At 47.1% G+C, this 16,474-nt stretch overlaps 1 protein-coding gene across 1 annotated transcript; it reads left to right on the top strand.

The window, feature by feature from the left end:
- The first annotated feature begins 3,396 nt into the window (after window positions 1–3,396).
- LOC146338512 (uncharacterized) lies at window positions 3,397–12,844 on the top strand. Its single transcript, XM_084813952.1, has 4 exons — window positions 3,397–5,696; window positions 7,462–7,502; window positions 10,504–10,609; window positions 11,402–12,844. The coding sequence occupies exons 1-4, from the start codon at window positions 5,525–5,527 to the stop codon at window positions 11,431–11,433; spliced, it is 351 nt and encodes a 116-aa protein (XP_084670078.1). The 5' UTR covers window positions 3,397–5,524; the 3' UTR covers window positions 11,434–12,844.
- Window positions 12,845–16,474: the final 3,630 nt, after the last annotated feature.

The raw sequence follows: 16,474 nt of genomic DNA, 5'->3' as shown, positions 1-16,474 counted from the left end.
CTAATTGTAGGTCACCCATATAAACTTGCCCAAATCTGAAGATCAGTATCAAAGACCCTGCTGTCAGGCTTATCATTAACAAGGATTTGATTGGTAGATACCAGGGATGGGGCCTTGTTGGTGGCTGTACTACAGCTGCAGAATTGTCTCACTGGGGAAGTCCATCATCCCATCTCTTCCCATTTTTAGATGGGTGCTGAAAACTATTCTGTTGCAGAAGTCATTTTGTAACTGATTAATACTGATTTATGCCATGTCCTTTAAGTTTTGAATGCTGCCATGCTTTTGTTTTGATTGGTTTCTTTTTTAATGAGTCTCTGTTTTGTGACTTGTAAACTGTTTTGGATTTTTTTTTTTTTATTAAAAAAGTGCAATATATACAAATAAATCAAATGACCAACTAGACACTGGTTGAGGTGTAGCACGGGTAACTGAGAGTCTCTTATCAGATTTTGGGCTCATGCTCTCAAGGGCTTCTTTGATACCCTCTTTCGCCTTGTGCCAGCCAGAACAGTAGGATCCTATCAATAATTTTTCATCCGATGACACCTGACATCCCGTTAAATAGGAGCAAATTGAATACGGGACAAGAATAGATATGACTAGGGCAAGCGACCCAAAGCGATGACAGGTACTCCAGGTCAAGATGGATGAGCGCTGGGCTCCATCTGTCTCTCCTCATCCCTCTCTGATGGGCAAGGCCTGTGCTGCTTGAAGGGAAATGAGTCTGTCAGCGTTGAGGCTGATAAATGAGTTTCTAAGCAGCCACAGGAACTTCTGCAGGTGGACTGTGTGTCTGGTTCAGGGCCAGCGGCAAGGGTAGGCATAGTTGGGCACCTGCCAAGGGCCCACACCCCAGCACGGGCCCACTGAGAGGAGCCCCCTGGACTTGCTCCTCCTCTTCACCATTGCAACCTGCTTGTTCACCTGCCTCTTGCTCTGGCCCAGACAATGGTGGTGGTGAGAAGCAGCAGCAGCAGATGTCACAGCCTACTTGCTCTCTAGCTGTCAAGCAAGCAAGCGGGAGCAGTGATGACTAGGAAGATGAAGGGCAGGGTCAGCATCAAGGGTGGGCATGGTTGGGCAGCTGCCAAGGGCCCACACCCCATCACGGGCCCACTGAGAGGAGCCCCCTGGACTTGCTCCTCCTCTTCATCATTGCAACCTGCTTGCTTACCTGCTTCTCACTCTGGTCAATGCAACAGTGGTGGTGGTGAAGAGAAGCAGATGCCGCCGCCTGCTTGCTCCCTGGCTCTCTGCCTGTCACGCAAGCAAGTGGAAGAAATGATGAGAAAGAGGATAAAGAGTAAGAGCAGCTGGGGAGAAGGTAGACTTACTAAGGGAGAGGAGGCCCACTGAGGGTGACTTGCGCAAGGGCCCTCCAAAACCTGGACCTAGCACTGGTCTGGGTTTTTGCAGCCAGAAGGGCCATAAGACAATGGCTCAGGCAGGCTCTGGCATGCAGCCACCACAAAGCACAAAAATAAGAGTTGGCAGATGCCACCTTGGGGGGCTTGTACAGGTGAGCCGACCCCTAGCAAGAATATCGTTGGAGCTCCAACGTTCATTCCCAGCATTTCAGAAGCACGCTCACATAAATATGATTAATCTGGACACACTGCAGAAACAGGACTTCACTTCTTTGGGCAAGAAGTGAGCATGGTGCCTAAATGATGGGTTGGATGCAGACTTAGTCATGCTTAGAGTAGACCTACTAAAATACATGAGAATTGTGTTTAATTAATTAATTAATTAATTGTGGCATTTGTAGACTGCTCCACATCAATAGATATTGGAGCTGTGTACAACAAATTAAGATGTACATTTATTTTGCATTTTGCAATACAAGCAGGTTCATCAGTAAAACAGTGGCTGGAATTTAGTCATTAGTTAGGAAATGCTTGCCTGGAAAGAAAGGTTTAGAGCAAATGCTGAACACAAAGTAATGTAGATGCATCCCTGATCTGTGGGCATGCTATAGGGTGGGAACCAACATACTAAAAAAGGGGTGGGCAGCTTGTGACTCTCCAGATGTTTTGGCCTACAACTATCATAATCCCTCACTATTGGCTATGCTAGCAAGAGCTGATGGGAGTTGTAGGCCAAAATATCTAGTGAGTCGAAGTTGCCCACTCCTGCACTAAAGGCCCTGCTCCTGGTGGTTTCAATGTGGATCTCTGACCCATGTGGTAGCTCTAGGAGTACCCTTCAATGACTGGGCAAGATGATTGTTTGGTGAACTTATTATTTATTTATTTATTATTGCATTTATATCCCACCTTTATTACTCTTGCAAGGAACCCAAGGCGGCTTACATTATCCTCCTCCTCTCCATTTTATCCTCACAACAACAACCCTGTGAGGTAGGTTGGGCTGAGAGTGTGTGACTGGCCCAAAGTCACCCAGTGAGCTTCCATGGCCATGTGTGGACTAGAACCCGGATCTCCCAGCTCCCAGTCCAACACTCTTGCCACTACACCACACTGGCTCTCACTGCTGGGTTGTTTAGCCCCTAAACAACCCAGAGGTACAGGTTCAGCTGTTACACTCCACAACCTACTGAGGAGCTGATCATGGGTTGTGGAGTAAAAGAGGAAGAGGTCCCCATTCCTGCACGACAACCTAGGGGTTGTCATTATGTGGGAACCAGGTTGGTGGGTTGGATGTAGTCATGCTTAGAGTAGACAAGATAGTGTCTTGACTAATGCCTTCTCGTTTATCATCCTGCCCAATCACTGGTGGATCCGGGCCCAGAGCCAATTACCTATTACACCTCATGAACCATTCACTGGGTTGGACCTTCCTATACATGTACCTTATCTACACCAGAGTTACTACAGCTTAGGGTTGTTAACACAAGACTCTAAAACTGGCTGGCAGAGCTGCACAAAGACCTAATCAAAGGCAACCAATTAATACTTCTTTTTATTTTACAACACTGAGTTTGAGGGGAAAAAAGTAATTAGCACAAGCCAGATCATGGCAGAGATATATTTATTAATTTTTAAAACTCGTTAAGTAATGAGTTGGAGACTCTTGCTGATCTATTGCAGTTCTAGCAGTAGATCCCAGTCTATCTTCTCCCCACCCTTGTCCTACAGAATCCTCTTTTGGAACCCGGGTACTGGACTAGATGGACCCTTGATCTGTTTTAGCAGGATGGAGTCTCCTTCGAGGACATTATTTTGATCAGAGGAAAACTGATGACTGACATCTATCCAGGTTTTAGTATTATGTCTTGGACTCCCATAAGAATGTATGATTTGACAATCCCATCTTTTCAGCTTGGATGGACTCGTGACTCCAGCATAGGTTTGGCAGGAAGCAAGGGGAAATACATCACCACGGAGGTGGTGTTTGCTGCTGCTGGAAGTATCTTCCTTGGCAGGGCTTTTTGTGGAAAAAGTAGACAGTTATATTTGTAGAGGGTATATCTGATGGTAAGGAAAGGCAGATTTGCATTCTGTATACAAAACGTTGCATCTGTTTTACCATCGATTTCATTCAGCCCAGGCCAAACCCATTGTTAACTTTGACGAGAGCTTGACGTCACAATGGCCTGTTTCTCCTCCACCTTCTCCTGGCCAAAACAAACAGTAATGAACTCTCCAATCCAGTCCAAACATTTGTTAAGGGCTACCTGTTCAAGCGACGATAGAATGGAAGTGTAAAGGGATGATGGTGCATTGGGATGACAAACCCATAATAACCGCTTGCCTGTTTGTCACTGCGATGGATGGATGGCTTGGATGATGAGCATCACTTGCAAGATGATGATAACGTATTGATCTTGCAGAGATAGATGGACGATTGGAAAGGGTATAAAGGGAGGGTCCTTTTTCTGCCCAAGCACTCAAGGCACCACTCGATCCTCCCAGTTTGGCCAAGCTGCAAAGGGGAAAGAGGGCAAACGGAGATGCATTCCCAGGTTTTGGTGTATGCCATTGTAGCCCTTTCAGTAGCTTGCTGTGTTGATGCCTATCCTGTTTACCCAGACATTGATGGCATGCAAGGTAAGGACTATTGTTGATCATGATTTGGGCTGGAAATTTGTCAGTGAAAGGAGTCATTATAGAGGTATGCAAAATTATGCATGGTGTGGAAAAAAGTGGATTGGGAGACATTTTCTCCTTTTCCCATAAATCTAGAATGTGGGGTCATCCCATGAAGCTGATTGACAAGAGATTCAGGACAGATAAAAGGAAATATTTCTTCACACACTGCGGAGTTAGGCTACGCAATTCGCTATGACAATATGTAGTGATGGCCCCCAATTTGGATGGCTTTAAAAGGGGATTGAACAAATGCATGGAGGAGAAGGCTGTTAATATGGCTACTCATCCAGATGGCTCTATGTTACCTCCAGTATCAGAGGCAGTGTGCCTATGTACACCGGTTGCTGGGGAACATGAGCAGGAGGGTGCTGTTGCACTCATGCCCTGCTTGTGGCTTTCTCTCAGGCAGTTGGTTGGCCACTTGTGTGGACTAGATGGCCCTTTGGTTTGATCCAGCAGGACCCTTCTTATGTTCTTATGTTTTTGTGCTGGTTTTCATGGTAGACTAGTAGACTGCAAATACCCCAAAACATACCAACAGCCCTGCTGGACCAGATCAAAGGTCTGCCTAGTCTACCATCCTGCTTTCCTCATTGGCCAGTCCAATGCATCTAGGAAGACTATAAGCCGGGCTACAGCTTTCTTCTATCATTGCTCCCCAGTATCTAGTGTTCAGTAGTGTCAGACTGCCTTGCAACACAGAGGTTCCAGTGGAGGCTGGTGGCTCCAATGTCAGTGGTGCAATGAAACCACTCCCGGTTGCAGTCAGAGCCAGTCAGGACTCTAAAGGAGCTCCTTTAGAGTTCTGAGTGGCTCTGACGGAAACCCGGAGTGGATTCACTGCACCACTGACATCGGAGCCGCAGCCTCCACTGAGAGGTCCCACATAGCCATTGTGGGATTAGACCTATCTTCTTGTACATTTGTGTCATCCTCTTTTACAGTCCGCTAGTGCCCACCTCCGCATCAGCAAATTCCATGAACTGGTGACATTTGATGTGGAAAAGTACTTCCTCAATGTCCTCAATCTATTGCAAATCATTTTCATTGGATGACCCAGAGTTCTTGTATCATATAATATTTACCTCTGTCTCTTTCTCTATATCTAGACAGATATCTATATCTGAGGGACAGCAAAAGTTCTCTCTGACCACTTTCTCCAGACCATGCATATTTTGCTTAAAATAATGCCAGTGTCTAAAAGGCCTTTATGAAATTTCTTGGGGGACTGGCCAGAAGAGACTCTCTAGGCCAGCCTTCCCCAATCCAACACCTTCCGGAAATGTTTGACTGAAACTCCCATCACCCCCAATCCAGCAAGGCCGCTGGATGTGCTGGCTGGGAATGATGGGAGTTGTAGTCCAACACATCTGGAGGGTGCAACTTGCATTGTTATATTGTCATTTCCTTCATCTGTATACCAGTCTGTTTGCTTCTTCTGTGGTTGGAAATCGTTCCCCCTGCCCCTTATGTTCTATTCAGATTTTGTACCTACAGATTTTAACTTGGTGGACAACACTGTGGGATTTATACCCGATGATGCACCTTCTGCTGGACTTCATCAGCCCCGGAATCTGAACTCAGCACTCTCTGCCTTGGAAGAAGGAATTAATCAGATCCAGAAAGGTGGACGGTGGAATGGTTAGTGTGGCTACATGGTTTAGAATCCCCCTTTCCCTGTATTCTCCCTCTGTCCAGCTCCAGCTAGCTCTTTGCTGGAAGTATGCTGGTAAGCAGGACTCCTAAATAGAGATGCTGGAGAAATCCACTGCAGACTCCAATGAGGCTGGATTCCCAAGTACCTGACCTGCAGAGTCTGCAGCAAACTGCCCCCCCCCATCTGTGCATCCTCAGATTTCACGTGAGGCTGCTCTCCAGCTTTTTAAAAGGCAAGATAGGCTAATGGCGGCTGCCATTAGCCTATTGTGGGAAAACTACCAATGTGATTGGCTTATTTTATGCCATTTGTGGCCATAAAGCACTTACTTCTACCTAAATTCTGGCCGTGAACTAAATTGCAGCTGTCATTCACCTATCTCGCCTTTTATAAAGCTGGAGAGCTGCCATGTGAAATCTGGCAGATGTACCAGGACTCTGGGGAAATCCGCAGGGCCCCAAGTGGCCTGGATTGCCCCATGGTTGACCCCCGCCCAGTATGAACATCGGGGGATTTGCCCATCCATACTCCTAAAATTCTATCCTTCCATCCTTCCTGCATTTCAAATCTTTGGTTCATAGGAACATGAGGACACAGAAGAGCCATGGATCATGCTGGATTAGATCAAGGGCCCTTTTAGTCCAGCATTCTGTTCACACAGTGGCCAAGCAGCTGCCCACAGGAAACCCACAAGCAGGACATGAGTGCAACAGCACCCTCCTGCCCATGTTCCCCAGCAACTGGTGTACATAGGCACACCACGTCTGATACTGGAGGTAGCATAGAGCCAGGAGGACTAGTAGCCATCGATAGCCTTATCCTCTATGAATTTGTCCAATCCCCTTTGAAAGACATCCAAACTGGGGTCATCACTACATCTTTTGGAAGTAAATTCCATAATTTAATTATTTGCTGTGTGAAGAAGTACTTCCTTTTATCTGTCCTGAGACCAGAACAGCACATGCTTATGAGTTAGCTAAACTCATTCTTGTTGCATGATCGGTTTTCACCTTCACGATGGTGAAATAAGGAAGGAGACTTTCCCAGACTGGATGCTGTTAACAGTTCATTTCTAATTGTTCAGCACCATCATATTTAACATTTACCTAGCACTTTTCTCCTGGCTGGAAGTGCTTTGCACGTATTGTTGCAGCAATCCTTACAACAACCCTAAAAGGTAGGCCAGTTTCTGAAGGGGTAGGGCTCAGTCTAAAAGATGCTGACTTGCTTACAGTCACCTAGTGAGATCTGAACTGGGGACTTCTGGCTGGCTGCTCATCCTCTTGACTGCTGTGTTAATTTTCTCCCTGTAAATGGTGCACATAGATATTACAATTACATACCTCTTACGTGTACAGGTATACATCCAATTGGCATCTGTTCAGAAAGTCCTGATTAATTAAAAATAAATAAATTACTACTCTGGGGCCAATCGTAATAGTGCAGGGAAGGCCCTGCTCTTCCTTTGATGGATCCGTGAGTAGGAACGAGACCACACCAGCCCTTCCTGGCAAACGGTGCACACTGCCATTTGCAAGTTCTAATTGAGATGAACTTTTCCTTAAATTGTAACTTCCAACCATATTGCCTGCTCCTTTCTTCTTCTTCTTTCTTTGTCTTGCAAAAATGTTCAGTTCAACAAGGTCACACAACAGGCAGTTTAACAGACACAACAGAACCAATCTCTCTCTTGCTTTGCTGTTTGTTGTGGCTATTTCCAGATGTATATTTTTTTTTTAATCGTTGCAGCAGCCAAGGAGTCACTTCAGGATGAAACCCCTGATAATCTGGTGAGTGTTCAAGGCATACCTCCAATTTTTCATAGATAAAAATAGGGACAATCTGATGTATGTGTAACATCCCTATTCTCAGACCAAGAATCATTGCCTGAGTGCTACACACACATGCACGCACCCCTCCCTCCACTATTACACTCTGACCTGGTTCATATGACACAACACCCTATGGTGGGTTGTCACCCTTGTTTGTTTCAGGGTGGCTTGTCATGATGTCTGAACTGGTTTCCTAAGTGTGGGTTATTAACCACACACAAGCCACCCTGAGAACCCCTGGCTTGTTGGCTTGTTCAGGGTGGCCTGTTTTCAGACTGGCTTGTCATGACTTGCAAACCCAGCAGAGTGGCTTATGCATGGCTTGTTGGAAAGGGCTACTGAGCCACCTGGCAAGAGCGGTGAAAAACCCACTTGCTCCTTGTGATCTTGTGAGTGCCACCTCCTGCCTGCATCTTCCCTCCTCCTTCACCATCCACTCCAATACATTGGTATGAAATGACACTTGCTAATTTACTCCTCCAATTTGTCACCTCCCTAGACAGTGACACCCTTTTTTTGCGCAAATTTAATGTTTTTTTGTTTTTTTTTACTTTCCAGGAGATTTGCACAAATTCGCATTAACTTCTGCACTTTAGCGAATTTGTTCAAATGTCCCCAATTTCTTTTTTTAAAAAAATGTTAAGTTTGCGCAAATCTCCTTGAAGGAAGAAAAAGAAATCTACAAAAACTCTTCTTCTCCACTAATGAGTGCATTTGCTCTCATTCGCAGAGTAGTGGAGTAGGCTGCTGAGGTTGTGCTGCAAGAGCCCATGGGATATATGCCGGGAGCAGATAGGAAAAACAAGCCATGGCAAGCCTCAGAGCATCTTATCATCTGTTGGGAATAATGTGGGTTAGCTGGGCTGGCTGCCTGGAGCGAAGGTCAAGATGGCATCCCCTCCCATTCCATGTACAAAATCTGTCTGGACAGGCAGATGAATCTGTCTTCAACACTAATGACGAGGCAATGCTCTCCACTGACCCTGAAGGCAGCAGGCTTATTTGAGGGGTGCAGAGTAGGCTGCAAGGCACACGGCTCTCTCTTTGTACACCTTGCTGCTGCCTCCCAGCATCTGCCACCTGGGGCAACTGCCTCACCCTGCCTAATGGTAGGGCTGGCCTGTGGATTGACAATTGAACAGTTAACCCACTGTGGCTTATTTTCAGCATGGCTTATCATGATGTGCAAACCAGTCCATTGCCAAACTCTATTCTCAGTCTCCTATAATTTACTTAGGCACAGTGGGTACAGTCTCTGCAGGACTCTGGGGCAAATGTCTATCCCCGCCCCTCAGCGGAATGAACAGGGGGGCCTCCAAATACAGTGGGGCTGATTTACCACATTCTGAAGTAGGTTATACACATCACCATCTAAAAAGGGAATGGGGTGGGACGAGGAGTCTATAAGACCATTACATCCTGACTTTAACATTACCTACGGGCACCACTGCTGTCCTGTCATCAGCTCGGCCCTCCATTAACTGTCATGTGGCAGTAGTCATTCCACCTGGCTACAGCAAAGGGAGAGATGGGAAGCCACTCCATTGGCTATGCTGAAAAACAAGCTGCCATTTGGTTCTTCCTCTCTCCGAACTGTTTCCATTCAAGCTGGTCATTCTAAGAACTATGTGACTTTAAGAACTGGTGCCTGCGTTTGCTTGTTTTCCTCTGCCCTCCTCTTCCCTTTCTCCTTCTTTTAGATTAGGGGTGGGCAGACTTCAGGCTTGCGGGATCTACTTTGTTTTTTTTATTAGAACTCTTGGGTTCACCAAGTGGCTCAGGTGGGAAGACATAAGCGAAGAATTAAGCAACAGGGTGCCTCTGAGTACATGCTCAGCCTAGGAATTTGTCATCAGTACCAGAACCAAGCTCAGGGGTCCTTTCACACCAAAATTCGCTCCTGGTCCTCCCCCAGCCCCCAAGCATTCTTTAGACATTTGGGAGTCAGGAACTCTTGCAGATCTACTGCAAGTCGTCCAGGGATCTACCTTCTGCTGTTTTAGATTGTAAGCCTGAGGGCAGTGCTGGATCCAGACTTTTGTGGGCTCAGGCAAGAGACCCTCAGTGGGCCCTCAGGGAGTCTAACTTCTTACCACCACAGCCAGCTGCTTTCATTGTTATCACTTGACGGCCAGACAGCCGGTGAGCAAGTAGGCTGTGGCATCTACTCCTGCTCCTTCTCACTACCAATGTTGTCTCAGCCAGAGTGAGAGGCAGGTGAACACACAGGTTACAATGGGGAAGAGGGGGAGCAAGTCCAGGGGGCTCTTGTCAATGGGGAGTGGGCCCTTGGCAGGTGCCCCACCATGTCTACCCTTGACGTCGGCCTTGCTTAAGGGTAGAGACTGCCTTTTTTATGTTTTTTTTTTAAAATTGATCTTATGTAAGCCACCTTGGAAGCATTTTTGGCCATAGAGAAGAGTAAACATTACATAAATAAATAATCACAGCTCCGTTTAGGGCAGATATTCAAAGCAGGGGTGACAATTCGGCCTCCTCACTCTCCCTTGTCCCCAAATCCCAGCCGGCTATGAACATAGCAAATCTCAATTACTTTCCACACAAACTTTCTTGTCAACTTCTTGAGTCACAACAGGACAATATTTTCAGCCTCTGTGCCAGGGCTAGGGGAACCTGTGGTTTCCTTGATGTCGTCGAACTCCAGTTCACATCAGCCCCAGTCAGTAGGGCCAGTGGTGAGGTATGATGGGGGTATCAGTTTGTCAACATCAAGAGGGCCGCAGGTTCTTCATGCCTGCTATATACTTTGCATGTCCTTGCTGATGTTACTCCTGTGTATATTGTAGAGGGCTTGGGGCAGGATTTCTCAATGAATTGCCCCATTAATTGCCGCACCTTTTGCTCCCATCATCCAAGAGATTCTACCTTACTCAAGGGGGACATTCCCCCCAGCTCAATAGACAAACCTATGGATTTCATCAGCAATATTGTTTTTCAGGTCGAAGATGTCAAGACGATTCTGTGGAAGTTAGCAGCGGCAGACCAGCTCCGGAGCCAAGCATTTGTCAAAGCAGACCAGGCTCCTCAGAAGCCAAGCAAGAGAGGTGAGACCTCAGGAACCTATTTTAGGGATAGGGCTCAGAACCTTGGATAGCTCCTTTAGAGTTCTGATTGGTTCTGACTGAAATGGATTTGCTGCCCCACTGACATTGGAGCTATCAGCCTCCACTGGTCCTGATCCAGATTGCTTCCCAAGGCAGCAGTTACACCCCCTCCCTCAATGATTATGCATCTGTGAATTGCAGGGCCGGTTCCAGGTTTAGAAGGGCCCTTGAGCAAGACACCTTCCATGGGTCCCCTCCTTCAGTCAATCCACCTTCTCACTGCCATTGTCACCAGCTGCTATTAGTCCTCCCCCTTTCCCCCTTCATTGCTACCACTTGCTGCCTTGACAGGCAGAGAGCCAGTGAGCAAGCAGGCAATCGCATCTGCAGCTCCTCCTTCTCACCACCACCATTGTCCAGGCCAGAGTGAGAGGCAGGTGAGGAACCAGATTGCGACAGTGAAGAGGAGCAGCAAATCCAGGGGCTCCTGTCACTGGGACCCCGCTGGGTGCAGGCACTTGGCAGGTGCCCATCCATACCCACCTTTGGTGCCAACCCTGGCATGGACAGCGTCACTTCTAATTTGGTTCTTAGCGATGAATGTAAGTGAAGAGTTTTGCCGGGGTCAAGTACCTGCCCAGCGGTGCTCATGTTTCCCACTGGCGTAGCTGTGCATGTCCCACATCCTAAGCCTGCTGTGAAGAAGTCAGGGCATTCCAAAGTGGGGAAGAGGCAAACGGATTCTTTCCATTAACTATTGTGCCTTACACCGGCCCCCTCTTTCTTTGCCAGCGTGCTTCTGGAAGTACTGTGTCACCAACTGAACACAAGAATCTGCTTGGTCTTCTCTGCACAAGTGTGCATGTGCATGTCATCGTTATCGTTTTCCAATTCCCTCTGAAATAATGCCTTCAAAACCAGCCTGTCCAGAATGTGGGTTGCCTGCTTACTGCTGCACTTCCCTGCACCAGCTGAGCTAAAACAAGCCGTGTCATTTTGGTCATGCAGAAGAACGTTGCACTGCGTTGCATTGTAAATAGAATTTGTCAGATTGCTCTGTTGGCTCCTTGGGGTGGCTAGCAGAGACCCTTTGTAATACAGATGCTGCCCTTGTCCATAGCATAACAGACAGAATGAGGGAGAGCGGAGTGGTGCCTCCTGATTTTGCAAAACTGGCTCTGGGGAGTGGAAGGGACAGTTCTTTCACAGGTCAGTGATAAGAATAAACTCACCCACATTGAGCCTTTACTAGCAGGTGAATTAAATCGGCTCTTTCATTAATTTAAAATGAGATTCCTCCATCCTCCTTGCTGTTGTTGGCCACTGATAGCCCCTCTTCTGCTGGGCACAACCCTGAGAGGAAGAACAGAAGACATCACGAGCGCCTTCCAGTCACTGCTTACAGTTTGGGGCAAGCAAACAGGCAGTGACAGCAAGGAGAAACAGTGGCAGAGCCAGGAGGATTTTGGCACTGGGCCACCTGCAGGGGTGTGTGGGCCATGGCAGATGCCCAACTGTGCCTACTACTGACACCACCCCTGCTTAAAAGCTAAGATCTTTTAAAGGCAGCCCATCTTCTTTCTATTAGCAAATGTCAGACAAAACATCAGAAGCAAAAATGGCAAGGTGATCACTGTTTTCTTTGTTTCTTAGTTGATTTATTTAAAGAATGCCATCAGTGTGCAGAATACAATATTCAGCATTGATTGGAACTCCATTTTGCAAGCCAACACCTCTAGAAAAGCAGACTCATTTCCTGTAATTAGTGGGAGACTGGTAGCGGGCGGGGGGAGTATTAGTTTACGATGAAACTTTTTGGATCCGATTTCCCATTACAACTGACTAGTTAGACACCTCCAGGTTGTTCCTTGGGTGCTGTCATGGACTTGCTTACCCACCTACAGAGCAAGTCAACTCCTAGTCTGCCCATCGGACTGGTATGGGTGAGGAGGCCAGTTGGTGGGGCCCACTACATGGGAGAGTGAAGTACTATCCACACTTCTTGGGCTTTGACATTGCCGACAACATGGGTCAAATCCCCCTCTACAACTGTGTTGATTAGTGGTGATTACCCACAGACTAAGATCCCAAATCTTCAGGAATGGCTTTTTGGACAACCTATTTCCCCCATCCCTTGGCATGACCGTTTCCCTCTTCACTGTCCCTGTGACAGCAAGCCTGTATTGCCATTCCATGTTGTACTGAATAAAACCCTCCATGCTTGTTGTTGGTGAGATTGTATCTTTCTTTGCACCGTTGCCTCTTTTTCCAAGCTTGGAATGCCACTCATTTTGGTTGTGTGTGGAGGATGCAGATAGGTGCAGGGGACAGTGTGGAAAAGCACATAGTACTACCTAAAATGTGTTAGTGAGTGGCAGCTGTGGACTTCTACATGGGAGAACTGCTATGTAGTGGAGTATGAAAAGGGGAGAGACCACTGGTCAGTAGTAGAGGTTCCAAGTTTAGTCCCTGGCACCTTCAGTTACAGAGAATTAGATAGCAGGGATGGAAAAGACCTATCTCTGCCTGAGATACCAGGGCAGTGCCAGCTCCAGGTCTCTGAGGGCCCTTGGACAAGGCACCCTCCATGGGCCCCCTCCCTCAGTGACTCTATCTGCTCACCACCATTGTCACCAGCTCCTATTGCGGCTCCTTCTCGTTCTCATAGTTGCTTGCTTGACAGGCAGAGAACCAGGGAGCAAGTTGGCGGTGGCATCTATCGCTCCTCTTTCTCACCACCACCGTTGTCTGGGCCAGAGTGAAAGGTAAGTGGACAAGCAGGTCGCAATGATGAAAAAGAGGAGCAACTCCTGGGGGTTTTTTTTGTCAGTGGTCCCCTGGGTGTGGTCCTTCAGATGCCCATGTGAATTATTCTACAGGGAAACAATTACTCGGCGGTAAGCTGACAGAGTAATTTTCTCCATGCTACCTGCACATCGGAAAAAGGGATTGCTGGTTGTACGGGGGTGGGTGGGGGGAGGATTGCCCAATTGAATGGTAGTGTGCTTCACAACCCATCATGTAGCCACTGCTACTTCATGGAGTGATGTGTGTTGTCTTTGTGTGTGGCACAAAGTAACATCATGATCCAGCTAAATGTAAGCACTTTTCAGTCCCAAGGAATGAGAGCAATGAGAGAGATTTTAGCCACCAGCTCATCTCCCCCACTCAAATCAACAAGACTTAAAATAGTTTAGTTTTGGCTGGACTCCCAAACAATCCAAGTTTACCCAGGTCTACTCAGAGATAAGTCTTGTGGAATTCATTTGTGAATTACGTCCTAAAAAAAGTGCTTAGAATTGCAGTTTGAGCCCTCATTCACACAAACAGCAAGATAAGTGATTAAAATGGTTTCTTGGACTGTTCAGTGCTCCTGCAGACATATATATAAAGCTTGATGCACAGGGGGAAGAGTTCTAGTCTAGGCATTCTGCTGGAACAGCAGTTCTGAATGGACAGGTCAGGAATGGCCATACCACAAGGGTGAGCAATTTTGGGGGTCCCAGAAGCTATTTTCACCTCCACCTGGACACCACTGCATGCTGCATGCTGTGGAGTGCTGCAAGGTGCCAGATTTTTTTTGTTTTTACACAAAAATGGTCATGTTCATGCTATGGAGTGCTAAATACTAAATTTGGGCCAAATTTAGCTCGTTTTGCAGCTAAGCTTGACCTGTATAGTAGCTATGGAGTGCTATATGGGTCAAATTTATATGGGTTCACTTTGACATCACCCTCCCCAACAGCCCCCAGGGGTAACTTCCATACATACAGCCAGGCCAAGTTGTGGAAGTTGTATATAAAATAAAGTTTATTATCATTACAGTAATACAAAGTAAATGGACACATCTATTTTCTTTTCTTTTTAAGCAGAATTTTCCTTGTTTAGTGCAATAAAAGATTAGGAGCTCTGTGAGAGATAACACAACAAAGTGTCTTCATGTGGCACCATAAAGACTAACACATGAGCAAAGGGCTGGGTGTGCCTGATCTTGTCTGATCTGAAGCTAAGCAGGGTCAGCCCTGGTTAGTACTTGGATGGGCGGCTGCCTGGGGATCAGGCTTCCTGCACTGAGCAGGGGGTTGGACTTGATGGTCTTTTAGGCTCCTTCCAACCCTATGATTCTATGACTTCTATGACCTTTATTGTTGTATAAGGAACATAGGGAACTGGCTTAGAGCAGGCCGGCCTGGTTGTCCCAGTATTGTCTACTCTGACTGGCATCAGTTTTCCTGGGTCTCAGGCAGAAGTCATTTCTGTGCTGGCCTAAGACATTTTGCTAGCTGAAGCAGAGCCTAAATGGCTTCGCAGATATATACTGAGGCCAGAGGTTGCAGGGAAAGCATGTGACAGTGGCAGATCAATTGCATAAGACCCAAAGAGTAAAAGACTGACTGAGGCAGGAGTCGGAACAAAGTGTGTGTGTGTGTGGAGGGCAATGCCAGCAAGGGGCAATGCTCTGCCTGCCCCAAAGGGAGAACGGCCTCTGAACTACCACCACACCACTCTTTAAAAGGTCTTGTTGCACCATTCAAACAGTGATGCCTCCATGCTGGCTGGGGAACGCTGGGAGTTGTAGGACTTCCTTTCTGTCTACACATGGTTAGGGTTGTGCCCTTATCACCCCCCCCCCCAGTAGGTCAATTCGTCCTGCTGCATGGCAGGTCCAGTCCTAGTTTTCTCCATCACCTATTACCTGATCCTTATTACTGGACATGTGCTCCACCACTGAGTTATAGTTCCTTCCCAAAGTTTTTGAGCAGCACAAAGCCTTCGTAATGCAGTAGGTTCAGGCCAACAAAAGCTGATTATGCCACAGTACGTGCATTCATCTGCCCGAAGAACCACAGGTTTTGCTACAACAAGCTTAATATAGCTACCCTGATGAAATGTATCCTTAGGTGATACTAACTTATTTCCCCAGTGCATTGTACATGCTCGTATATCTGAATTTATTTATTTATTTATTTATTGCATTTATACCCCGCCTTTCTCCCTCTCGCAAGGAACTCAAGGCGGCTTACATTATCCTCCTCCTCACCGTTGTATCCTCACAACAACAACCCTGTGAGGTAGGTTGGGCTGAGAGTCTGTGACTGGCCCAAAGTCACCCAGTGAGCTTCCATGGCCAAGTGGGGACTAGAACCCGGATCTCCCGGCTCCCAGTCCGTCACTCTCACCACTACACTACACTGGCTCTCAGTGAATGTGTTACAAATGCTGCTATTCCCCTTATACAGTATCGCTAGCTATTGATAAGATGGGCATGAAAAGGAAAGGTGTCCCCAACCAGTCGTGTCCGACTCTAGGGTGCGGTGCTCATCCCCGTTTCTAAGCCGAAGAGCCAGCGCTGTCCGAAGACGCTTCCGTGGTCATGTGGCCGGCATGACTGAACACCGAGGTGCACGGAACGCTGTTACCTTTCCCGCTGAGGCGGTACCTATTTATCTACTTGCAATTTCTTGCTTTCGAACTGCTAGGTTGGCAGAAGCTGGGACTGAAGACGGGAGCTCACTCCGTCACGCGGCACTCGGGTCTCGAACTGCTGACCTGCCGACCTTCCAGTCTGCAGTTCAGCGTCTTAACCACTAAGCCACCGTGGCCCCTAGAGATGGGCATAGGCAACTTTAATTTGAAAAATACTAGACCCCCAAGAGAGCCCACAGGGCAGAATCTTATTGATCCAGAGTGCTTCCAGATTAGGCTTTTATCACACCATTGTCCTGCACTGTTCACAGGATTTTATTGGTCCAGATGACATCATCTTCCACTCATAACCCTCCTGTGTTTTCCCACTGCTTCTTCCGACTTTTGTTCTTACTGCAGACAATGCATTAAGGAGAGAAAGATGGAATAGCTGCACAA

The sequence above is a fragment of the Heloderma suspectum genome, chromosome 9 (genome assembly GCF_057233095.1).
Source record: "Heloderma suspectum isolate Gila_16-S chromosome 9, 16-S_ref, whole genome shotgun sequence".
NCBI lineage: Eukaryota > Metazoa > Chordata > Lepidosauria > Squamata > Helodermatidae > Heloderma > Heloderma suspectum.
Note: the sequence above shows the minus strand (reverse complement) of the source record. Positions and strands in the feature narration are given on the sequence as shown.

What these genes read in the sequence shown, in the direction of transcription:
- LOC146338512 (XM_084813952.1), top strand. Translation starts at nt 5,525, where the DNA reads ATGTTCTATTCAGATTTTGTACCTACAGATTTTAACTTGGTGGACAAC. An exon ending in GAAAGGTGGACGGTGGAATG is followed by an intron (nt 5,697 to 7,461) that starts GTTAGTGTGGCT and finishes TAATCGTTGCAG; the next exon opens with CAGCCAAGGAGTCACTTCAG. An exon ending in ATGAAACCCCTGATAATCTG is followed by an intron (nt 7,503 to 10,503) that starts GTGAGTGTTCAA and finishes ATTGTTTTTCAG; the next exon opens with GTCGAAGATGTCAAGACGAT.